Source organism: Triticum aestivum, chromosome 3B (assembly GCF_018294505.1).
Source record: "Triticum aestivum cultivar Chinese Spring chromosome 3B, IWGSC CS RefSeq v2.1, whole genome shotgun sequence".
Taxonomy (NCBI): Eukaryota; Viridiplantae; Streptophyta; class Magnoliopsida; order Poales; family Poaceae; genus Triticum; species Triticum aestivum.
The window spans coordinates 487,813,943-487,839,249 of NC_057801.1; the positions used below are offsets into that span (position 1 = coordinate 487,813,943).

At 46.4% G+C, this 25,307-nt stretch overlaps 1 protein-coding gene across 1 annotated transcript; it reads left to right on the forward strand.

The window, feature by feature from the left end:
• The first annotated feature begins 836 nt into the window (after positions 1-836).
• LOC123067556 (uncharacterized) lies at positions 837-24,966 on the forward strand. Its single transcript, XM_044490303.1, has 7 exons — positions 837-846; positions 968-1,101; positions 20,291-20,440; positions 21,580-21,640; positions 21,745-21,863; positions 24,269-24,318; positions 24,870-24,966. The coding sequence occupies exons 1-7, from the start codon at positions 837-839 to the stop codon at positions 24,910-24,912; spliced, it is 567 nt and encodes a 188-aa protein (XP_044346238.1). The 3' UTR covers positions 24,913-24,966.
• The last annotated feature ends 341 nt before the right edge of the window (positions 24,967-25,307 follow it).

The following is a 25,307-nucleotide window of genomic DNA, read 5'->3' on the forward strand; positions in this document are numbered from 1 at the left end:
CATTATGCATAAATTGATCAACTCTTTCACATTAGCCATTTTTGATGGTATGTGTGCTTCAAAGACGAGTTTTGGTCATGGGCCCAAGGATAATTCTTCGTGGCGCCATACCTCCAGACTCAAACATAGGTGGCCTTAGCCACCGCCCTCCCTTGGAGAGGAGTGTGGTTCTCGTCCTCTCTGTGTTGGTTTTTGTGTTTGTGTTTGCTCTCGTTTCCAGTCGTTTTCTTTTTCTTGCGCTAAGTTTTTTTGTGCCAGTTTTCTTGCGGCTGAGCGGTAACCGCTGGGTGCGCGGTACTACCGCTGATAAGCATCAAGCGGTACTACCGCCCACTCCAAGCGGTACTACCGCTCCGGGGTGGGCGTGGTGGGTTATGTTCGGGCAGGGGGAGTTGCTTTTCTCCCCCATACCCATTCGCTCCACTCGCTCGTCTTCTTCGTCACTCCAGCGACGTCTCGCTGCAGGAGGGCTTCGGTCCGCCGCCGTCTTCGTGCCGCCCCTCTCCAGTTCCTCCAGTGGAGTCGATCCCTACCGTGTCCTCTTGCCATGGATGCTGGTATTTCCCCCGTTCCCGCTCTCTATTTGCCTAGATCTTGCATCTAGTTGTTAGGGGCAATAGGCATTGTTTTTTTCATTTTTTGGCTAAGTCGAGGCTCGAGTAGGATGGAGATAGCTTCTAGGCCTTTTGGATTGAAGTTAGGTAGGTTTATTTTTGAATTTGGCATCACCGGTAGTGCCGGATCTGTCCACGGCAGTAGGGAACCTCCGTTCCCCGTCTAGAGTGGTACTACCGCTCATCTGGCGCGGTACTACCGCTCAAGCGGTACTGCCGTGGATGGGTCACGGTACTACTGCTGTATGCCCTATTCCATCATTCTCCTACCATGTTTTGATCCATGTTGCTTTATTTGGAGGCTTATGCTCTTTCTTTCGTGTTGTTTCTTTTGCTCGTGTGTTTGGTTTCAGGTGATGAACATCCTGAGCAGCAAGCCTGCCGTGTCAACCCCGGACGTTCAATGTCAAAGCGCTACCGCACCTCTGAGACAGCGCCTAAACTCAAGAAGAAGCCTGCCAACAAGCCGAAGCCGAGGGGCAAGACTGTGACTGAGATGACTGCCAAGGAATTATGGGAAAGGCGTCGCCACAACCCCTATGCGGAAGACCAAGAACCCACTTGGTCAACCGTCCATTCTGGAATCGTTTTCAGTTTGCCATCTACTTTGATGTGATCAAGGCCAAGAAGAATCTCTATGTTGATGTGCGTTCCATCGACACGGATGCTATGGAGAAGGACCCTGAGTACTTTGGCAAAGCCCTTCAGATGTGCTCTCAGCTAAACATCCTCAGAATCATGCAGTTCAACAAGGACTTTGATGCAGATTTGGTGGCTCAGTTCTATGCCACTGTTCATCTTGGGATTAATGCAGAAAGGACTCTGACTTGGATGACAAATGGCAAGTTGCTTTCTATCAAGTGGAAGGCCTTCATGGAGTTACTTGGGGTGGAAGATCACGGGCTTGAGACTCCAGTTGGCTTCCGCCCTCACCGCAATACCACCTCCACTCACAAGCAAGCTCTCTGGCCCTACTGTTCTGTGAAGATTCACCCCATGACTAAGAAGGAAACCTATGAGTTGCCTACCTTTCTGGACATCCTTCACCGCATTTTCCGAGAGACTCTATTCCCTCGTATCGGGAATCTGGATATGGTCCACTCCTATCTTGTGGATATGCTACTCTTCTGCCAGCATGAGAAGGAAACAAACACTGGCGAGTCCCTGGACATCTCTCATGTTATGTGGTATGAACTTCTTTCTGCCGTTTCTGAGCGCAAGTGCCCAATCTATGGTCCGTTTATCATGTTGCTCATTGAGAGGGCCTGGGCACATGTATATCCCAAGGTTATGTTGGAAACTGGAGAATGGGTTTCTCATGAGATCAAGCGTCTAAGGAAGAAGGACAATTGGGGCACCCCGACTCCTAAATCTGGGGGTCCATCTACTGCTGCTGACATGGATACCGAGGGCGAGGCTGAGGCCGATGATGATGAGGACTATGAGCCCTCCGGAGTGGAGCCCTCTTGGGCAAAGAAGATTAAGCATAAGATGAAGAAACTCTTCTGCATGGAGTCTCATGGCCAGTACATGTCTCATGTCTCTGAGAAGAAGGCCCGCAGCCGTCACAAGGAGCTCATGCGTCAGTTGGGTGCAACTGTTAACAGCGGTTCTGATGGAAGGATCACTGATGAGGAGGAGTGGGTTCAGCAACATTGCTAGTGGACCAATTCAGACGCTGAGCAGTTTCCAACCGAAGAAGGCGATGCAGACGATCCCGTTGGGATGTGATGTTCGAGATCCTCAGTTTGCTATCACCTGGAGCCGTAGCAACTCTCTTTGCCTTTTTGGTGTCTCGATGCCAAAGGGGGAGAGAGTATAGGGATTTGTGTCATTGCCGAGTTGCGAGTGTGTGTGTGTCCGTGTATTTGTGGTTTGTTGTGTTGTTGCTTTCTCTTGTCGTTTGCTTGATTTGGTTTTGTGCCCGTGAGACCTAGTTCCAGTCATATGGTGTGAGACGTATGCTACATTATCCATTATTATCTATGTCCATCAAGTACTTTGGTAATTTGTGAGTTGCATGCTTATCCTAGTATATACCCTGCTCACACGTACCCATATGCTTAGGTTGTTGGACTATAAAAGATAGGGGGAGTGTTGATCCTAATGTGTGTGCTTTGCATTCCAAAGGCACTACTAATTAGGTACACAAATTCACGGGGAGCCCGTCTATATTTTTTAGTTCTAAGTATCTCTTCATTCTTGTACTATCCTTGTGCAAATCCCTTGTTGTCATTAATCCACCAAAAAGGGGGAGATTGTTAAGGCATATCTCTCTCGATGTAGTTTTGGCGATTGATGACAACACATTTGCGGACTAATTTGTGTGCTTTGAGCATTTCAGAGATTCATCCTTTGGCACGAGACGATTCCTTCCCCTCAGAGTTTTAATCAAGACGATGTAGCTCTTTCGTTTCTGTTTTGGTGGACATGTTTCATAGGAGTCACCGTACTATCAAGAGGGGATCCGCTTTTGGTAAGGCTAGAGTGGAATCAACACGTACACATCCGTTTTGCACCCACTGAGCCTTCCCGCTTTGATGGAGGCTTTCTTCCCCTTCTGTGTGTGTGGCTTGGTCCCAGTGGTAGTATCGCTCAAGAGCCATAGGTGATAGTACCGCTCTGCAGCGGTAGTACCGCCTGTGGGTCCTCAGCCGTAGTACCGCTACGGTACCGGGCTCCTACCGCGTCAACTCGAGGGGGTTGCCTCTCGTGTCGGATTGTGCGGCACTAAGCAGCGGCAGTAGAAGCGGTAGTACCGCTCGAGAGCGGTAGTACCGCCCTACCACCGCGGCAGTACCGCACCGGGTCCATCCTCTGCTCATCTGCTTGCCCTCCCTGGCTGCACGGTAGTACCGCGAGGGGGAGCGGTAGTACCACTGGGGCTAGCGGTAGTACCGCTGCCCCCTGCGGTAGTACCGCCCTCTGCGGGGCTGTTCTGGGGGGTAACGGTTGGATTGTTGCCCCCACTATATAAAGGGGTTTTCTTCTCCAAAGTTGACCTACCTCTTCCCCCAAAAGCTCCATTGTTGCTCCAAGCTCCATTTTCGCCCGATCTCTCTCCCTAGCCAATCAAACATGTTGATTTGCTCGGGATTGGTTGAGAAGGCCCCGATCTACACTTCCACCAAGAGAAATTTGATTCCCCCGCTAATCCCTAGCGGATCTTGTTACTCTTGGGTGTTTGAGCACCCTAGACGATTGAGGTCACCGCGGAGCCATAATCCATTGTGGTGAAGCTTCGTGGTGTCGTTGGGAGCCTCCAACTAAGTTGTGGAGATTGCCCCAACCTTGTTTGTAAAGGTTTGGTCGCCACCTTCAAGGGCACCAATAGTGGAATCACGGCATCTCGCATTGTGTGAGGGCATGAGGAGAATACGGTGGCCCTAGTGGCTTCTTGGGGAGCATTCTGCCTCCACACCGCTCTAATGGAGACGTACTTCCCCTCTAAAGGAAGGAACTTCAGTAACACATCCTCGTCTTCACCGGGTCCACTCTTGGTTATCTCGTGCCTTTACTTGTGCAAGCTTATTTGTGTTGTATCCCTTGCTTGCGTGTGTACTTGTTGTTGTTGCATCTTATAGGTTGCTCACCTAGTTGCATATCTAGACAACCTACTTTGATGCAAAGTTTATTTTGTTAAAGAAAAACTAAAAATTGTTAGTTGCCTATTCACCCCCCCCCCCTCTAGTAAACTATATCGATCCTTTTAGCTGTTCACTTTCACCCAGCGGTGGCACGGGAGGGCATCCGACCCCTTCTTCTTCACCGTCGTACATAGTGTGGGCCGAACGGCCTCCGGTCGCCCACCAAACCACACCCCAAGAACCTTAAGGTATAATTTACTTATTCCACATGCATTATCTAGGACGTGGTTCAAAGAGGAAAGGAATGAGAGAAAGTAGTGGGAAAAGTTGTATAGCATGAATCTAGGACGTGGTTCAAAGAGGAAAGGAATGGGGGGAAGTAGTGGGGAAAGTTGCATAGCATAAATCTAGGACGTGGTTCAAAGAGGAAAGGAAGGGGGAAAGTACTAGTACAGACTCGCTATCCAGCACCTACGTTGGTCGAAAAGGGAAAACAATGACAAACGCAGTATGCACATCTGTAACAAACTGACCTTTTGTTTTGGGGGACAAGGCTGTAGAGTTTGAGCAGGACTAGATTTGTTACGCTCACATAGGGAAAGGTGTCTAAAGATAACAAAACTGGGACCAACACAAATATGCTCCTTGGTTGTTTGTTCTTTGTTGCAACAGACTGTGCATCACCCCAGTACATCGGTAGATGCACACGATGCTGGTGCATCGACTGTCCCGTGCAACTCTTTAGCTGTTTTTAATCTAAGGCCTTGTTTTGTTAAAAACTCCCTAGTCCCTACATGCTTGGTTCCAGGGACTAAACATGGACTAGAGGTTATTAAATGACATGCTAAAAGACCATGTTACCCCTAGTAATGAACTAATAGAGACAAGGTGTGATGCGTGGCAGGGGTAACTGTTGGAAAAAGTCCCAAAAAGACTCTCCCTCTGGGTCTTCTTTCTTTAGTCCCAAATGCCCACTTTTAGTCCCTAAAAGTCCCTCCTGTTTGGTTTAGATGGGGCTGACACGGATTTTTTTTAGTCCCTACACCAAAATGTCCATGTAAACAAACACCCTCTAATAATGCCGCTGGAAAATTGATGCAATGCCACAGTTAAAAGCAAATTACATGTTTAACAAATTGTATTGTTAATATAATCTCTCTATTAATATTAATCAATGCCACCGTTTGAGAAATGCTACTGTCTTGCTTTCTTTCCCATTTAGATAAGGTAGATGCTTCTTTTTGTTGGCTTATGTGTCATCCACCGTTATTGACCACTAGTTGTTTCCTTTGCATCTTTGTGTAAACAGGGTTATCTACTTCACCTCGTTGCCATTGTGAACTTTTGTTGCTCTGCACAAAACACTTTTGTTCTAAGAGTGTTTTGTGCAGTTCAACCAAAATGCCACACCGACAATGTTGCTTGATTGCTTGATATTAGTGGAACTGCACAAGAGGAGATCTTACTTCCTATCCGTGTTGGCAAATTTGGTCCAGATCTTCTTCTTGTGAGTTGTTTGAATTCCGCGTCATGAGAGGTCAATACTAGCCTTCTTTCACATGATTCTGCAGTGTGCTTTCATATGTTGTGCTACTTGTACGGTGATGTTGCTTGATTTTAGTGAACTGCACAAATGGAGACAAGACTCCAAATCTGTATGTGCACCGTAATATCCCATTGAGATAAGATAAGGATATTTCACAACTATTGGCCTGTATTTTGCCACTTTCATCAGAAAATTAATGTCATTCTTTAGTGCTATACTTGTGCTCCCTAATTGACATGCCAAATCTTACATTGAAGGCGAAGCTTGTCTGTTATTGAACCAAGTGATGAAGGGGAAGAACAAGTGGAAGAAAAACAAAAATCAAATCCCAGTGCTGTAATGAAGCACTGGAACTATGATGACACAAGCAATGATATAGTTTTGCATCTTAATTTATTGCTATGGATGGAACGAGCAATGTTTTGCCACTGACTTGATGCCACTCTTAATGTAGTACGTAATTATCTCTACTTGTGCAAACAGGGATCTTCTTTGAAGATACCATATATTTTAGTGGAACTGCACAAGAAGATGTTGGAAACATTAAACTAATCAAGGAGTATATAGTAAGCATGGCCACCACAGTAGATAGCAACAGATGGTTCCGGAGAAGTGCTTCATCTATATGCTAAGCCTCCTGACAAAGATTGGTACTCGCCCACTGATTTCATCCATATGATTGAGCTTTGTCATCTCTATTGGTGTTGTGTTACTGTTTAGATACTCTCATGAAAAAGTGGTATTGTCATTGAGAAGTGCTTCATCTGTGTTGTTTTAAATATTTCCTTTCCTTTTTTTCAAGCAAACAGGAATGCTAGCATTTAGTTGTCCTCTTGTCTTTGCACAACAGAATCATCCTCCTTTGAAGAAGAATATGGAGTACGTGAAGTGACTAGTTCTGATTATGCCAGGATGAACAAGCCCTGGCTATCTTCTCATCAGAAGGAGCAGTTGAAGGATGGTTACATTACTCCCCACAAGACCAGATTAACTTCGGCTCAGAAGGACTGACAAATCTCCATTTTCTTGTTGTGACGCGCGAGTACAATGTTGTTCTAGGATTCTTTCCGGTGAGTTGCATTTTTCTAAAAGTGTGCTCTACATGGACCATGTAGGTGCATGTTTAAACTATCAATTCATAGTACAGTTTGCTTTATACTAATCACTTTTTTGTATTTGTGCAAACAGGGGTGCTTAGCTTGATTTCAATAGGAACTGCACAAAATGTTCATGAATACATCGAATCATTCATTTCCACCACAAGAAAGGAGGTGCCGATAAGTTCAAGGCGTTGCAACATATAAGGGCGAAATCATACAAGCTACGCGCGAATTTGGTTGATTTTGGTGGAACCACACAAAAAAAATAGTTGGTTTATTTAGCACGAGGTGCCATGTCAATGTCTGAACTGATGGCAAACCCTGCCTATTCCACAATCGTAGGCATTTGATATTTTGGAATGGGACAACCTTGTCAAATTTTGCTCATTAATTTTAGCAAGAAGACATGCGTTTGATATCCCTTTGTTGTCAGCAGCGTCGATCAATTTCTTTCTTTATTCTTTAGTTGTGAAGTAAATATTGGCTCCGACATGTGAATCGCTGAGATGCATAATCATCGATTGTTTTGAATGTTCTCTATGAATTACCAGGCCTGTGTGTTTGATTGCAATGTACAGGAACGCTAAAAAGCTGCTCAAACTCTTTGTACTCCTTTTGTTCCTTTTTACTTCGCACATTGTGAAAGTGCATACTTTTTCCATAAGATTGGTCAAAGTAGAGATACTTTGACTGTAGACAAAACTTGTATGCAAACTAAAAAGGACTGGAGGGAGTACGTGTGAAACTGCTGCAAACGAGGTGATCACCCTGGGAATAATGCTAGTACGTATTGTTTTGCATGTTCATCCAATGCCAGTGATACAAGAATTCGAACTAATCGAACTAAATTCATTCATACACGACCGGATTTCATATAAACATGTCGGATTTCATTACATTTCATACATTCTTCAACTAAAAAGGGGTGCGCTGTAGGTATAATTAATTAACTGAAGCTACCCACCTGTGTCCGGCTGAGCCGAACAGAAGCTTTAGTGACTTAACTGCAGGTGCAGTTGCGTAACTGACATGTGACCAAGATGCCTGTTGGGCCCATGTGTCAGTCAGCCAACTGCACCAGCAGTTAAGTAGAAGCAGCATCCTTCTCCAACATAGCTCTCCGACTCCACGTCGCTGCCAAGAAGCTAATCGGCCGTCAATGGTCAACCCGCCTACCTTGGCTTCAACCGGAGGGTAGCAGCGATGGCCTTACTTGCACCCGAGCGGCTGCAACCTACCGTGTTCTACTCTTCCTCGTTTTCCATGTGGCGCGACCTCGTTGGCAGCGGGGCGGGGCCTCGGTGGAGCCGGCGATGTCCTGTCTTGTTGTCGGCGGGCGGTGCATCAGTGGAGCGGGGGAAATCCTCCCCCTCATTGCCGGCAGGGTGGGGCCTCGGCTGAGCCAGCGATGACCTCTGCCTCGTTGTTGGCCGGGTGGGGCCTCGCCGGAGCCGGCGGTGTCCTCTGCCTCGTTGTTGGCGCCGCGGGGCTTCGGCGGAGCAGGGCCTCGTCGACGCCAGCAGAGCGGGGACTCGTCGGAGCCGGCATTGTCCTCGGTCTTGCCAAACAGTGCCTCGTCCGCTTCATCGCCCTCTTTGTAGGCGGCCGCAGCCTTCGCCACCCGCATGCGGTACCACCAGCACTCGAGGCGGCCCTCGCAGGCAGAGCGGTACGAGTCGAGCAGCGCCTCCTGCTCCGCCCGCTCCACGGCGATCTGCTCCTCCGCCTGCAGGTGCTCCTGGAGGAGATGGTGGTTGTAGGCGGCGTCGGCCTGCGCCTCCCGGAACTCCTCCTCACGCTTCTGCCTCACTATGTCCATATATTGGGCACGAGCCTCGCCGATGGTCATGGTGCAATGCACCAGCGAGGATGGCGTGAATGAGGGGGTTGGCGCCGGATCATCGACTACCATGTCTCCATTGGGACATCATCGTCCTTCGGCTGCCAGCCTACCAGCTACTCGGCAGCAATGGCTACCATCTCCTTATGGTCCGTCGTCCGCCCGTCCCGAAGAGCGCTGGAGCGCGAGGAAGCCATGGTGGGCAGTAGTGGTGTGGACAGGAGAAAGGGAACAAATGCAGATAACTGCGGCTATGGCCGGCGCAGCAGTTTATATAGCAATGGTGGGCGATGGAGGGACGGACGTGTGGCGCCGGAGTAGATGCCTCGGCAACCGCGTATCATTAATGTGGGCGGCAAACGGACGGACGGACGGCACTTGTGTCGTTTGAAGGCGGAGCAATCGCCTGCACCGGGAAGCGGGGCGGGCGGCGCTGACCGTTTCGGGCGCAAAGCGCATGCGCGCGAGGGAGGTGGTCTGGGTGGGCCAGGGTAGTAAGACTCGTGCTTGGCAGCGGGTTGGTCCAGCAGCTGGACATGCTGGCTCGCCAACGAGCTCAACGAGCTGAGCGATGACAATCAGACGATGGACGTAGCTTCCGACTAGGAGCCGGCGCCACTGTCCAAGCCGGTTCATGTCGTGTTCACCATAGAGCAGGTGTGGCCGCACTTCGACGCCCTAATGGCGGAAGAGCTAACAGCGCAGGAGGACCTGTGTTGCAACCTCCGTCTCCTCAACGAGCATCGGTGAACAAGCGAATGACAATGCCATCGCGGACATGTGGCCCTATGATCCTGGCTTCCTGAATGAACAGCGGGCGCTATATCAGACCATCCGTAGGGCCCGCAAGGCCCTCGCCATCGTCCTTCAAGTTGTTGTGCTCGCCGTGGCGCCGCCGTCTCGCATTGTCAACATGGTCAACAGACATGAGGATGAGGAGATGACTTTACTTGGAGAGGATGACAGTGGGGACCCACCAGGGCCATAGCCGCGCGTACGCAAGTGCCTCCTTATTATATAAAACTATAAATTTTTTTGCTTCCTCCTGGTTTCCTGACATCACGGTCCCACACCATTGTCAACCTATGTAGTCAATAAGCAAGAGAATTGCATAAGGAGCGGCCGACAGCTGGGACCAAGCAGCTCAAGCAGTATTTGTGTTTTTTAGATGTGAGCACTGCAGTGTTTTTCTTGAGCGATGTTTAGCCCAGATATTAATTTTTCTCCTCTGAACAACAACGAAAACATCACTGCACATATTAACTGGGCGGGTTGTGGCCCGTCTAGCCCAGGCCAGATATCCAGCCCAGATATTAATTTTTTTCAAGCTGAAAATGGCTAGCCCAGCTATACTTTTTTTTAGGAATACGCAGGTGCTACCTCTTGAGCACTGCGTTGGATTTCCCCGAAGAGGAGTGGATGATGCAGTAAAGTAGCGTAAGTATTTTCCTTAGTTTTTGAGAACCAAGGTATCAATCCAGTAGGAGACCACGCACAAGTCCCTCGTACCTACACAAAACGATAACAACTCGCAACCAACGCTTAGGGGTTGTCAATCCCTTCACGATCACTTACGAGAGTGAGATCTGATAGAGATAATATTTTTGGTATTTTTGATAGATAGATGCAAAGTAAAAAGTAAAGGCAAAGTAAAAACAAAGCAGGTAAATAAAGTGATATAGATTGATATGATGAGAATAGACCCGGGGGCCATAGGTTTCACTAGTGGCTTCTCTCGAGAGCATAAGTATTCTACGGCGGGTGAACAAATTACTGTTGAGCAATTGACAGAATTGAGCATAGTTATGAACATATCTAGGCAATGATCATGTATATAGGCATCACGTCCGAGACAAGTAGATCGAAACGATTCTGCATCTACTACTATTACTCCACTCATCGACCGCTATCCAGCATGCATCTAGAGTATTAAGTTAAAAACAGAGTAACGCCTTAAGCAAGATGACATGATGTGGAGGGATAAATTCATGCAATATGAAAAAAACATCTTGTTATCCTCGATGGCAACAATACAATACGTGCCTTGTGACTCTTTCTGTCACTGAGTAAGGACACCGCAAGATTGAACCCAAAGCCATGCACTTCTCCCATTGCAAGAACTACCAATCTAGTTGGCCAAACCAAAACGATAATTCGAAGAGACTTGCAAAGATAACTCAATCATACATAAAAGAATTCAGAAATTTTCCATAGATAATCTGAATCATAAACCCACAATTCATCGGTCTCAACAAACACACCGCAAAAAGAAGATTACATCGAATGGTTCTCCACAAGAGAGGGGGGGAACATTGTATTGAGATCCAAAAAGAGAGAAGAAGCCATCTAGCTGCTAGCTATGGACCCGAAGGTCTGAAGTAAACTACTCACACTTCATCAGAGGGGCTATGGTGATGATGTAGAAGCCCTCCGTGGTAGATTCCCCCTTCGGCGGAGCTCCGAAACAGGCCCCAAGATGGGATCTCGTGGATACAGAAAGTTGCGGCGGTGGAATTAGGTTTTTGGCTCCGTCCCCGATCTGTTGGGGGTACGTAGGTATATATAGGAGGAAGGAGTACGTCGGTGGAGCGTCAGGGGGCCCACGAGGTAGGGGGGCGCGCCCTCCACCCTCTTGGAGTAGGGTCCAAGTCTCTTGGGTCACGTTCGGTTGGAAAATCACGATCCTGAAGGTTTCATTCCGTTTGGACTCCGTTTGATATTCCGTTTCTTCGAAACACTGAAATAGGCAAAAAAACAGTAATTCTGGGCTGGGCCTCCGGTTAATAGGTTAGTCCCAAAAATAATATAAAAGTGGAAAATAAAGCCCATTATAGTCCAAAACAATAGATAAAGTAGCATGGAGCAATCAAAAATTATAGATACGTTGGAGACGTATCAGCAGGCAAGGTCAAATTGTTATTCTCCGCCCTCCTGGGCTGCAAATCTTTCCTAAGAGAGATGCATTAGGCCAACAAGAAAATGGGCTTTAAGAAATAATAAATGGGATGTAATTATAAAAACTGGGTAGTAACTATAAAAAAAGCACCAAACACGTAATTACTTTATAAAATATTATTTTTGGATATTGAAATTTTTAATTTCATTAATTGTTGCGCGCGCAATGTTTTGTTGGATTTTTACGTAATATAAATTTATATTGAAATTGTATTTAATCTGACTAGAAATTCGGGATAAAAAAATTTCGGATCCCATCAAAATATGGGAAATTTTATTGAATTCTGTTTTGAATGGTTGGTTGAAATGGGCTGTAATTTTAAAAAATTGTAAATGGGCTGTAGTAAATTTCATTAGAATTCAAAAATGGGCTGCACATTCTTATAAATTTCAAATGGGCTATAAGTTCTCTGCCACACACTTGTGGCCTTACTAAGTTGATGCGTCCCCTAAAAAAATGAGTTGACGCGTATGCAAGGCTTTGTCAACTTATAGTCAACACACGATTCTAGCAGTAGTGGTCGTTGGATGTCCATCCAGCGGATGTCGTGCTTCTTCTTCAATCTCGGATATTCTACCTTCACCTGCCCAAAAAATAATTCCTTCCCCTGACATCTGGGGTGCACCGTTTTCAGAAGCTGACTTGTGGGCGACGTGTACCAAGGGCTTTGTCAACTTAGTCAATATAAACCATTCTAGCTGTAGTGACTGTACGATGTCCATCCAACGGTCTTCGTGCTTCTTCAACCTCTAGTCTTCTTGCTCCAGCCGCCCAAAGCAGCGCCGGTCGTGCTGCCTGCTCCTGCCTCCCGTGGCTGGTTGTGCTGCCGTGGAGGCCTCACCACCCCCTACTACTCCCACCGCTGGCCAGGCCATCCCTCCACTCACCCACACCCCCTGTTATTCTGCGGCAATGTCAGCCTCACACTGCAGCCAAACCAGTGAACCCTCGTACTCCTCTCCGCGTGGGCATCCACTGCCGCGTCTTCCCCGGCTCCGCGTCGTCCCCTTCCTAGGCCTCGCCGTCGTCCATCGCCCTGGTGCTCTCGGCGCGGCGTGGTCAACGTAGTCAAGGAACGACTTCCATCGGAAGAGTACTGTACGTTGACAGGCTGACAGCTGGGTCCAGGGCAGCCGCAAGGAATTGGCTCCTTATTACGCGCAAAATAATTATTCCTCCACCTGACAGCAGGGACCCACTGGACAGGCACTGTATTTCGCGAAAAAAATGTTTCCCCCTGGCTGCTGGGACCCGCCAGCTACATCTTCGCACGCAAGGAAGTGCGTCCGGGCAAAAAAAAACAATTCGCCCCCTGACTGCTAGGACCCACCAGCTACATCTTCGCACGCAAGGAAGTGCCTGACAGTCGGGACCCACCTGGTCGAAGCGTACGTAGCGTTGTCATTCTGGTCGCGAATGTGTACGTACATACTGGCCGATGTACAGGCGCGCACGTGTCATAGTAGAGGCGCGCACGTAGCATGTACACGTGCGTACAATGGCCAGTGTGCAAGAAAGAAAATACGACCACATACGTACATACCAGCAGGGTCTCGAACGCCTACTCGCGCATACGTACGGCCAGGGCTCGTGTACATGGCTGGGTCGGAACAGAGAAACGGTGTCCTTGTCATGTTCATGGGGAGACAACGGAATGCATCGTGTTCATGGGGAGGCAACGGAACGCGTGGGAACCAACCGGCTTGGACGGAACAGCCGATGGAAACGAGGCTTGGCGTACTGCTGAACGGAGGAAACGGCCTTGTGTTCGACCGGCCACATTCGAAACAGGATCATGTTCATCGGGAGGGGTCTGGCGTACCGCAAAACGAAGGAAACAGACTTCTGTTGGAGCGCTACGGTCGAAACGGGGGTCCTGTTCATCGGGAGGGGTGTGGCGTACCGCAAAACGGGACTCCACGGGATATTGTTCATCTCCACCGTCGACCTCCTCCATCCTCCACGGGCTACTGTTCATCCACCGTCGACCTCCTCCAGCCTCCACCTGCGATTGTTCATCCATGGGATCCTGTTCATCCAGCCTCCACCACGCGCAACTCCACCGGCTACTGTTCAACCAGCCCTCTCCACGGGCTCCTGTTCAACCACCCCTCCACGGGCTACTGTTCATCCACCCTCCACTACTGTTCATCCAGCCCTCCACGGGGTCGTCCTATTCATCCAGCCCTCCACGGGGTCATCCTATTCATCCAGCCCTCCACGGGGTCTTGTTCATCCAGCCCCAACAGGCTCGATCGATCGGGGTCCTGATCATCCAGAGGCAACACCATGGGGTCCTGTTCATCCACCCCACCGGGAACTGTTCATCCACCCCCCACCCCTCCCTAGCAACGCTCACTGTTCATCCAGAGGCAGCATCAATCGGCTTCAGTTAGCAGCAGTAGTGAAGGAATCGCTTGATCGGGTTCAGTTAACAGTCATCGATCGATCGCTCGGGTTCAGTAACGCGTAGCCTGCAGTGCAATCGCTCGGGTTCAGTTAGAGCCGAATGCCTCACACCCACGCGCGTGCATGTACGAGAGAAACGTGCAAACCTCCGTGCATCGCTCGGCCCCGACCACCCACCATAACCGGGAACACCCCGATATTTTCCTCGCCCTCGCTTTTACCACGGTTTTTTCTATCATGGACGGCCCAAAGAATGTCATGCAGTTGCATTTCCGGCCCGCCCAGGACGAAAAGCCCATTTTCTGTCATGATTTTTTGTCATAGAAGTAGGAGCCCACCACATCTATGATGATACCGGGTTTTGTCACAATTATCATCATAGAAGTGTCATAAGTATGACAGGGAAAAAATTCCTTCGGCCCAAAATGTCACAGATGTGTCTTTTTTTTGTAGTGATAGGAGCATATAGTATGCGTCAAAGAGGGGGGAGGGAACCAACATATACTACACTTCATGAACCTCGCTCTATGTGGGGACTTTACAGTTTTCGAGGCATGTCCCGCATCAAAGTTGTGCATTTTGGGTATTCAAACATCACAACCACACACACCTCCATACATATGTTTGGCCCACATGCAAAGTGATGGTGGTTGTCCTCTAGCACCCACTCACGCGATTATCAGCGATATCGATGCTTTCCATTTGTGGGCCCGCTTGGTCCATCACTACTTTGATCGACAGCGAGAGATGTCAATTTGATTTAGGAGGGGATTTTTTTGGTTTGTATTACAATATATAGGTCGTGCTCTGGGATAACATGATATAGTTTAAGAGCATGCATGTGTATGCATGAATCCCTCCCACTTGGTCGAAGCATGCGGCGTGGGGAGGGACAACACATGACATGTCATGAACTAATCTCTCTCTGTGCGGGGACTGTACGATTTTCGACACAGGCGCCACATCAATGTTGTGCATGGTATTCAAACATGCATGCATCACCTCCATATATATACAAGGTAGTTAGAATCCCGACTCGAGTCCTAGAATCGTACGACTTCACAACCCTATGGAAGCATGTCGATCCAAGTCCCACTATGAATCCAGACCTGGTAGAATCCATGTTGAGCCACGATCCAAATCCTAGAATGCTATATAAAATTGTAGAATCCCGACTATGCTATGGAGTATGTCTGATTCTACTAATTTATCTAAGTTGTTTGTTTAGTTGTGGCAGAATAATATGCTATCATCCAAACCCCTCTTCACATGCCTCGTGGCCCTTTATTACCCTGCCAAGCCCAAATGCTCAGCCGCTGACACCTTTGATTTAGCTCTCGAAAACCCTAGATCAAAATGAAGGATCAGGCTTGTCGACGAATGGAATTGGCATGACAAGGAGGATGCATCAAGATTGACCGGAGAAGGTGAGAAAGACCCTCTCATATATGTTCCATCATCCAAGCTATATAATAGGTTGGCCATGAAAAGAAGTGGAATGCAACTAGCATTTCTGTGTACGCATTTTGCTCTATATTTAGTGTTAAAACTCATAGAAGCCATACAATTTCCAGCATGGATACAAAATATCTTATTTAAGTAAATCTAGTAGATTCCACGACTTGATACTATGACTCAATTCTGTTTAAGGTAAATCGATTCGACTTCGACTCCCGACTTTGACTACCTTGATCCTGATCTTTCTTTGTCTGATATTAATGCATTAAAAGTCGTTGATGCGATTTGTGCTCAAAACATGGCGCTCACTCAAGAAGTTATTGCCTTGGAGGAGCAGAACTGAGATCTTTGCGAGATCATCAAAAAGATGGATTTCATAGCAGCTTGGAAGACGGAGGACAAGCCCACCACTTCATCACCACCATCACCGAAGAAAGAAGCTTGAGTACACGGGTATGGGCACCACCCTTGGCTTGTTCCAAGCTTGGGGGAGGTTCCCCGGTATCGTATCACCATCACTTTTATCATCATTATCTATCCTAGTTCGATCCTTAGTTATTTCATGATTTAGAAGAATAAAGTATTCGTATCAAATAGTTTTCGAGTGCTTGTTTGGTGACAGTTCTATTTATCTATGTGATCATGTGTGAGAGTTATATAATAAAGTGTAGTTTGAGTTTTGTTGTTTCGCCTTCTTGTTTCAATCCTAGCAATAATAAAATTTCATATGCTAATCCCATGGGGAGTAATGACTTCACATATAAGAAGAATAATTGGTAAAGTTCACTGGAAGTTAGCAAACATAGCATTGGTCATTGATGCAATTCATGAAAGAATAATAAGGGAAGAGATATTTCACATATAGATATACTACCTTGGACATATTTTATGATTGTGAGCGCCCATTAATTATTTTAAGCTTGATCAAATAGTTGATGTTGGACAAGGAAGACAATGTAATGGTTTATGTTTGCTTATATTGACATAGAATTTATATTGTCATGGATCCTCTAACATGTGGTGCTTGCTCATAATCTTTTGCTAGCCAAAATTTCATACAAAGTAGAGATACTACTTGTGCATCCAAAAAGCCTTAAACCCAGATTCTTGTCATGAGAGTCCACCATATCTACCTATGGATTGAATAATATCCTTCAAGTAAGTTGTCATCGATGCAAAACAATAAAAATTGCTCTTAAATATTTATGATATTTTATTGCAAAGGAAAATAAGATTTGTACGAACTTGTGATGGTAACGCAATTAAAATGACGGACTGCATAATGAAGGTTGCTATCATAAGGAGAAATATAAAGTAACATTCCTCTGCATTAAGAGCCTGCGCATCCAAATTAAAAAAGCGCATGCCAACCTTTGCTTCCCTCTACGAAGGGCATATCTGTTACTTTCTAGCTTTTATTTTTATGCAAGAGTCAATAGTATTCATTCTTATTCCACCCTCAATTATTCTCCATTTAGCAAGCATCATGTGGTAGGTAACGATCAAGGCACATATATCCTGTTGGATATAGGTAATCATGAGTTATTAATGTTGATACTATCCTTGAGGTAAATAAGTTGGGAGGTGAAACGTTAAACCCCTATCTTCTTATATGTCTGGTTGAAAAGTTTGTTCTAAAAATATGCATTGAGTGTCAGCAATCATGGTAGACTCTATGATAGTTGAGTATGTGGAATTTGCTAAACCAAAAGCTCTTACACAGACTCTTCCTGATGAATAGTAATTGTCTCAGTGACTGAGAACATAGTTTGTTAGTTTTCAAGAAAGTTTATTATTTATAATTTAGCGTGTCAATGAATTATTAATTGATCATGAGAAGTGTTACGAGGAAGAATTGTTGTTATAATAATGAGCATGATGCTTTGTCCGTATTTTGTTTTATCGACATCTCTCTCTATAAACATGTGGTCATGATTATTGAGCTCGGCATTCGCTTGAGGGCAAGCAGGTCTAAGCTTGGGGAAGATGATCCATCCATTTTGCATCATATTTTCCTACTGTTATTTAGATTTTTTTTATAAATATTTCACTTTATGATGCAACCCTAATGTCTTTTATCTCTTAATATGCAAGATATACATGAAGAGGGAAATTGCCGATAGCTGGAATTCTAGACCTAAAAGATCTACAACAGAGATAGCTATTCTCCAGAGCTTCAAATGACCAAATTTTTTATGGAGAATTATTTTGAAATATACACAAAATACTGGAAGAAAGAAGTGCCAGAGAAGATCAACCATGGGCCCATAAGGCAGGGGGCGCGCCCTAGTGCCTTATGGGGCCCACAGATGCCCTCTAGTGCCCATCTTATGCTATATGAGGCCATTTGACATAGAAAAAATGAGAGAATATTTTTGGGACAAAGCGCCGCCGTCTCGAGGCAGAACCTGGACAGGAGCAGGAGCATTTTTGCTCTTCGGCGAAGCGATTCCGCCGGGGATACTTCCCTCCGAGAGGGGGAAATCGAAGCCATTGTCATCACCAACGGTCATCTCATCATGGGAGGACTCATCTCCATCAACATCTCAACAGCACCGTCTCATCTCAAACCCTTGTTCATCTCTTATATTCAATCTTTGTCTCAAAACCTCGGATTGGTATCTGTGGGTTGCTAGTAGTGTTGATTGCATCTTGTAGTTGATGCTAGTAGGTTTATTTGGTGGAAGATCATATGTTCAAATTGATAATCATGTATTATTCTCCTCTGATCATGAACGTGAATATGATTTGTGAGTGGTTCCGTTTGTTCTTGAGGACATGGGAGAAGTCTTGTTATAAGTAATCATGTGAAGTTGGTATGCGTTCAATATTTTGATGAGATGTATGTCGCTCTTGCTCTAGTGGTGTTGTGTGAACATCGACTACATGACATATTACCATGCTTGGGCCTAGGGGAAGGCATTATGGAGTACTAAGTAGATGATGGGTTGCGAGAGTGACAGAAGCTCCCTAGTTTATGCGTTATTCCGTAAGGGGCTAATTTGGATCCATATGTTTCATGTTATGGTTAGATTTATCTTCTTTCATAGTTGCGGATGCTTGCGAGAGGGGGTAATCATAAGTGGGTTGTTTGTTCAAGTAAGAGCAGCACCCTAGCATCAGTCCACCCACATAACAATTTCTCAAAGTAGTGAAGCAAATCTATTAAACATGATGAACGTGACGTGAAATTCCCATGTGTCCTCGAGAACGCTTTGCTTATTATAAGAAATACTCATGGCTTGTCCTTTGCAATATAAGGATTGGGCCACCTTGCCGCACCTTGTTACTTTGGTTACTTGTTACTTGCTACAAATTATCTTGCTATCAAACTATTTGTTACTACTATTTTACAACACTGGTTGAATACCTTGTTGAAACCGCTTATCAATTCCTTCTGCTCCTCATTGGGTTCGACATTCTTAATTATCGAAAGGACTACGATTTATTCCCTTTACTTGAGGGTCATCAGTAGTCACATGTGCCATCTTCCTAGGGGGTATTGGCCCATTCCACGGCCATGACCACGTCCACTTCCTCTAGCACCACGTCCATGACCTCTGCTTCTTCCTCCATGTGCCTCTTCTAGCACTGCCAAACCAGGTAGCTTGTAGGTATTTGAAGACTAACGCAGATGGAAGAGGAATCTCGTGTCCGCACTCCTTGAAGACGCGTCCCAGGTACCAGCAAATGAAGCACCAATCATACCAAACGCTCATACTTAACCATAAAGATGTCCCTCTTATTTCCCTTGATCAGCAAGTCTGCATTCTTGAGGGGTTTATCGACATTCATGTTCACCCTTACCCTAAAGAAATTTCCCTCGAAATCCTGTGACGTTGGCTCAGTGTACACAAACTCCCCTACCTTCCGTGCTAGAGACTTGTGTAGAGGATAGTAGCCATCTAGAAGATCTTGTATCTAAACAAATATCTCTATTATATCCAAAGAGAAAGGCGAGGGTTTCAAGAATCCATCATATGGTGACAGAATCACCGTGTTTCCCCTAAAGGTCCAAGGTCCTTCCATAACTTGTTCCCAAATGCTTAACCAAGAGAATTTTAGCGTGTATAAATTATCATTAAGTGGACGGATCTTCATCTCCTTTATCAGATCCCACGCGGCCCTCATGTTTCTGTAGAAGCAGTACTGACTATAGGGCTTCTCCATATGAACCCTGGTAATTGCCATCCATCTAGTGGAATCCTCCGAGATCGCATCTTCCTCTTCAACTACCACATCATCGGGGTCCTCCTCCGAGAGCACCAACTTTTTCATCATGGCCGCATCATCATCCGTAGCACCGGATCTTGACGTGCTTCCGGCCATCTTGAACCCTAGACTAAGAAGGAAACTTCCGTCCGGTCCCCTATTCCTCCGAGACAAGGCCAGCCCGTGGATCAGCCTGAACTTTTCATGCTGGAGTTCAAGGGTGGGGGAGTGGATTTCTCAACAACACCGCCGTGCATCGCGAGAGGAAGAAAAACCCTACATAGAGGGGATTTATTATTATTTTGAGTGCGCTCGTATTCAAAATCCACAAACATTGGGCCAAGATCGGACCTGACCATACAAGCGGTGATATCAGGCCCGACCACACACCATACGAACCTTTGGGCCAAGATCAGGCCCAGCCTATCTGTTCTTTCCTTCCCTCTTAGGTACGAGCCCAGGTCACCTAAAAAAAGGTACGAGCCCAGGAAGCGACAGCACAAGCAAGGAAGACAGAAAAAGAAAGAGAGAAAGAAAGAAACAAAGAAACAAAGAAACAAAGAAAAAGGCAAAGCAAGAGATGGGGTGCGGAGGCGGAGGAGATGCTGACGAAGGCGACGAGGCGAAGGGAAAGGAGGATGCGCTCGCATCCAGTAGGCTCCTCGATCCGGAATTCAAGCCCTCCAAGCTGTCCCAAGATCAGCTCGACAAGTTTAAGGTTTTCTTCTCTTATACTTACAGTAGATTTCTCGAATGTTCAGTGCGAATCTGAGGTTCATGACCCCCCACAGGTGGATGCTTCTTTCTAACCATTATAGGAAGCATATTAGTACTGTACTTTGGAAGGGCACACTAGGGCAGGGCAAAATTGGTCCCTCACTCCCTCCCTACTCCTCAATTACTGGAGGAAAACGTTCAAGCTGTAGGCTTTAATGTCAATGTCATAGTCATACAGAATGGCGGTGGCACCTTTGTCTAGGGGTGACATGGTGTGTTTTCTTCTTATGCTGCCCTCATCGTTGCCATGAACCAATTTATCCAGATCTTTTTATAAAAAATTGTTAGGAATAGTTTGATTTGTTTCCAGCATATAAAACTGGTCTTATGAAGTGTAGAAACATTGCTGCATAGACATATCTTCAGCTTCTGAGTTCTGATAGTTGAAGTGCTCGCCTTTTTGACCACACGACCAGACACGGAAGTGTTCCAATAGAGGAACAGAACAGGCATCCAAAATCCAGAGGTTTTTAGCTGAGCCATTGACCACTTGGCATCAAAATTTGAAGACAATAAATATCCCAGATATTTTTAAGAGTGCAGTTTTTGTGTTTAGCACTTGTTGCAGTTAAAGGAAAAAAACTTGCAAAATTTCAGGTCAAAACATAGAGGCCACAATATTATGCTTTAGTTAGGAATCCTGCATACTGTACTTGCACTGTTGCACATTGATGAGTGTAATAAATGAGAAAACACGGCAAACAAAGAGAGAGAAATATAATATTAGCACTTCTGTGAAATGCCTATTTGAAACCTATTGTTGCCTGAGTTTGGGTTGGATTATAGAAAAGATATTGTGCTAAACTGGATGTGATGTTTTTGTTTGGGTCATTTTTTTGTCTTGAGCCATACATATTACATAGATTGTTAATGAGATGCTGGTCTCGACAATTTCATTTGAGAAGTTCCAGTTGAAAAGCATAATTTCCCATCCTTAAGAATCTCAACCCTGAATTAAACGGCAAATTTCCAAACCTTTGTTCAGAGTGTTTCTATCCTTTTTTCTGAAGTTACCAACTCTATAGTTTTGTTTTTGTTTCGAGAAATACCAACTAAATTGTTTGATCTTTCATGTTACAGGAATTGCACAAGAAACGGCTACAAATAAAGGAAAAAACAAAATCCAAAGGAAAATCTAAAGGTATCTCTTTATTTATCTGCGATTACCTTGTGTTTGGTTTCTTTTTCTTTTCTCTTCTGCAGGAGATCTTTAAGCTATTTGTTCGTTGTATTTGAAATTTGTAGGAAGAACTGGGGCGAACACAAATGTAGCCAATGATTCTAAATTTAATAATAAGGATAAATCAATTGGTAGTGCCGCAATAGATGTACAGCATACAACATCAACTACAGGAGCCCAAGCGGTATGTCTGGTTATACTTATGAAAATGCTTGGCTATCTTATTTTCATCTAAATTCGTGAAGATTGTTGCTTTTGCTTGGGCCTTTAATCGTAGCACAGCAAATTAGTTACAGGAAAAGGGTTATCTATAGAAATAAAGCTATTTACTGCAGAATTTTTATTTCTCAAGTCCCGGTAACATATTTCAATTGGTCTTTAGGTCTTGAAATTTTCTCAGGTAATGGAACAAACTGCTATACCTCAATTTCTGCAGTTGTTGCAGCAAAATATATGCTGTTTTCTTATTTTTGTTAATACTCCCTTCGTTCCAAAATAAGTGTTCTGGTTTTTGGCTCCCCACTCCCCTCCCGCGCCGCCCCCGCGAGGCGATGGGGAGGGCCTCCGACAGCGCCGCCTCCAACCCCTCCCTCCTCTCCCTTCTCCCTTCTCCGGCGGCGGCGAGGCGCTGGCGGTCTCCCGCGAGGTGGGGCGACGCGGGCCTCCTCTCCGAGCTGGAGTGCAGCGCTGGTGCTGGGCGCGGCGGCGTGCAGGCGTGGCGGCGGCGCGCAGGTTCGGCGGCGTTCCGGGCAGCAAGGTAGCGGGGCACTCCTGTGCTGCGACAGCCAGATCTGGCCGGCAGGAGGGGCGGGCTGCGGCGGCGTGGGTCGGTGGCCGCGGTACTGCCTCCCGGCAGTGGCGGCAGACAGCGGTGGTGCTCCTTGGCCTGCAAGCGGCTCTCTGGTGCGGCGGCGGGCGGGAAGGGTGGTGCGGGCTGGTGATGGCTGCACGGCGTGGTGGCTGCGGCCCGGCTGGCAGCGCGGGGCGGTGGTGTGGCGGCCTCTCTTCTCCCGGGACTGGGCCAACGGCGTGCGGGGCTGGACACCAGCAATGCGTGCTGTGGCGGCGGCTCGGTCCTAGGGTTTGCTCCTGGGCAGACCGGATCTGAGCCCAGGGCAGATCGGGGTTTGCTCCCCGGGTAGGTGAGGTTGGTCTTGGCCCGGGATGCGCCCGTGTACGTTGTCGTCATGCGTGCAGTGCTCGGTGGTGGTGGCCCTAACCATGCTCTTCGTCCTGTATCTCGATGCCGATGACCACGGATTTGGCGTCGTACAAGCTCCTAGGCTAGGCCTGTGGGGGTTGACGGCGGCCGTCGGCAATCTTTGGGTCGTGTCCCCTTGGTCCACTGGGACTGGATGGGGACACAGGTGTTGATGCCTCCTACTGTGGAGGTGCCGACCCAGATCCGAGGACTGATGTCGGACTAGGAGTGGAAGGAGTGCCTTCTACTCCTCCTGCCGGGGTTGGTGTGTCGTGAGATGGATGGGTGGTGGGTCTCAGGGCAGGGATGCCGGGGCGGCGGCCCTGGATGGCGGCCCACATGGTGGCTTTCCGGCAGGCTCCAGGGCGGCAGTGGTGGCTACGCCTCTTGGTCGTCTAGATGGCGAGGGGTGTAGTGGTGGGTAGCTCGGGCACGCTTTCTGTTCTTTGCAGTGGCGTTGCCCAGATCTGGATCTGGAGGCTGGTTCTCGTGGCGACTGGTCTGGGGGCCTCATGGTGACACGGGTGAGTTGCCGAGTGAAAGCGCTGCGCTCTGGCGCCGACAGCGACGACATCTGCGGGTGTCGTTATCTTCTTGAAGAAGTCGTTGTGGTTCTTCTCTTCGTGGTGAATCTCCGGGTGAAAACCCTTGGCCTTTGGGCCCGACAGCGGCGGTGCTCGCGTTCCCCTCTTGAGGGCGTTGTCGTGGAGGCTAGGTTTCTTAGGTCGTGTCGTCATGTTGTAATCTGGTCGTCCTGTACTTAGGTGTTCGGCAACGTAGTCGTGGCTATGCTGGCTTGTCATTTCGGGATCTGCTGTGTCAGAGGACTATCTCATCACATTGTATCGTTCCACCGTGTAACTTCGGGTTGTTGCTTTATATATAAAGCGGGGCAAAAGCCTGTTTCGAGAGTGTTCTGGTTTTAGTTCAGAGTAGGTGTCATGGGCTGATGAAGAAAGTGTTCTTGCCACGAAATGAACTAAAATTTAATGATCTAGATTCTTATTGGTTTTTTCTAGAAGTGCCTGTTTGGTGTTGGCATCTGTCTATTTCTTACATAGTGTTTACCAAATAGGTTAAAAATGCAATATAATTGCAATTATAATACCTTTTGTGTCTTTGTCTGTTAAATGTGCATTGACTCGATAGGATCAAAAGTTGATGTGTCCCTTCGTCTACATTGATACCAGATTGAGTTAACTTTGTTGCTGTTCGGTTGTAATACGAGATACATTTACATCTTTAAGACATTTATTAGACTTCATATATTCAAGATCATTGATTTGATGCCATATCATCGTTTCTTCAAGGCCATTAATTAATTAACGGAATTCACAAATATCATTGTCATAAAAATAGTTTGATGATTTATTCCCACACATTTGCAGAATCTTGCACTGTCCCTGCCCTTGAGGAACAAAAGGAAGTTGCATTGGGGGTACTATTTCATCACTGTACTGTATCATACTATGTGGCAGCTTATGTTTTCCACTATCTCATGCAGTCTCATGCTACTCTCTACTTAGTTGCTATTCGGGCAGTTCATGTTCATCTTTTCATCTAAAATTTCATTAACACTGAATTCCCTTAAATTTCACCTTTCATCATTCAAGAAGTTCATATACATTGTACGACTGAATCTGACAAAGAAGACACCATTTGACTTGCTGTGAACAAAGTGGGCAATAATGATTCAAACTGCAAATTACTAATAGGCTATCTATAGGTTATTTTGAGATTTTTTTTATGGTCAACTTAATCTGATGGACATGAGATAAACTCTTGTGAGAAAACTAAGGAAATCTGATTCGTAGGACGAGTTTTTCTCTTTCTTTTACCATGGTTCTAATGGAGCTGTGGTAAGCCAGCAATGTGTGACATTTCTTATGGCCACCTCTCGCAAATGCTAACGTGCCAGCTTGCCACCACTTTTTCTGTGAAATGAAACGATTGGCTCTCGCTCTTATCACCCATATGTCATATTTTCAGGCTTGATGTTAAAGAACGGTGGGAGAGGAAAGCGAACATGTGAATTTCTGAAGATCGTTTAAATTCTCAGAGCAAAGCAAACCCTCCATGTAAACGGCAAAAAAATCTTTATGCCTTCTTGATGACCTAGTTGGATGTATTCATCTTTCTGTCAGCAGGCAGAATAGGTGGACAAAAACCCACAAGACCTAGGCAGCAAATTTCCTGGTTTGCAGTTTTCTCTCTGATGCCTTATGCAGGTTATGTAGCTTGATATTCCTATGTTCCTTTTATTTTAAGTACCTGTCCAGATTTCTTATTGGGCACTTGAGGCCCATGCCGCGCAGGTTATAGAACAGCCTGCTTAGCGAGACATGGAAGGTATTGAAAATCCTGTCTCAAATGTTGTGTACGATTATGACATGCTGCATTGCTGTTGTTGCTGCTTTTACTGCAAAT

Excerpts from the sequence above, each read along its gene's own strand:
- LOC123067556 (XM_044490303.1), top strand. Across the intron at positions 1,102-20,290 it reads CGAAGCCGAGGGGCAAGACT|GCAAAGCAAGAGATGGGGTG; the intron begins GTGACTGAGATG and ends ACAAAGAAAAAG. Across the intron at positions 21,641-21,744 it reads ATCCAAAGGAAAATCTAAAG|GAAGAACTGGGGCGAACACA; the intron begins GTATCTCTTTAT and ends TGAAATTTGTAG.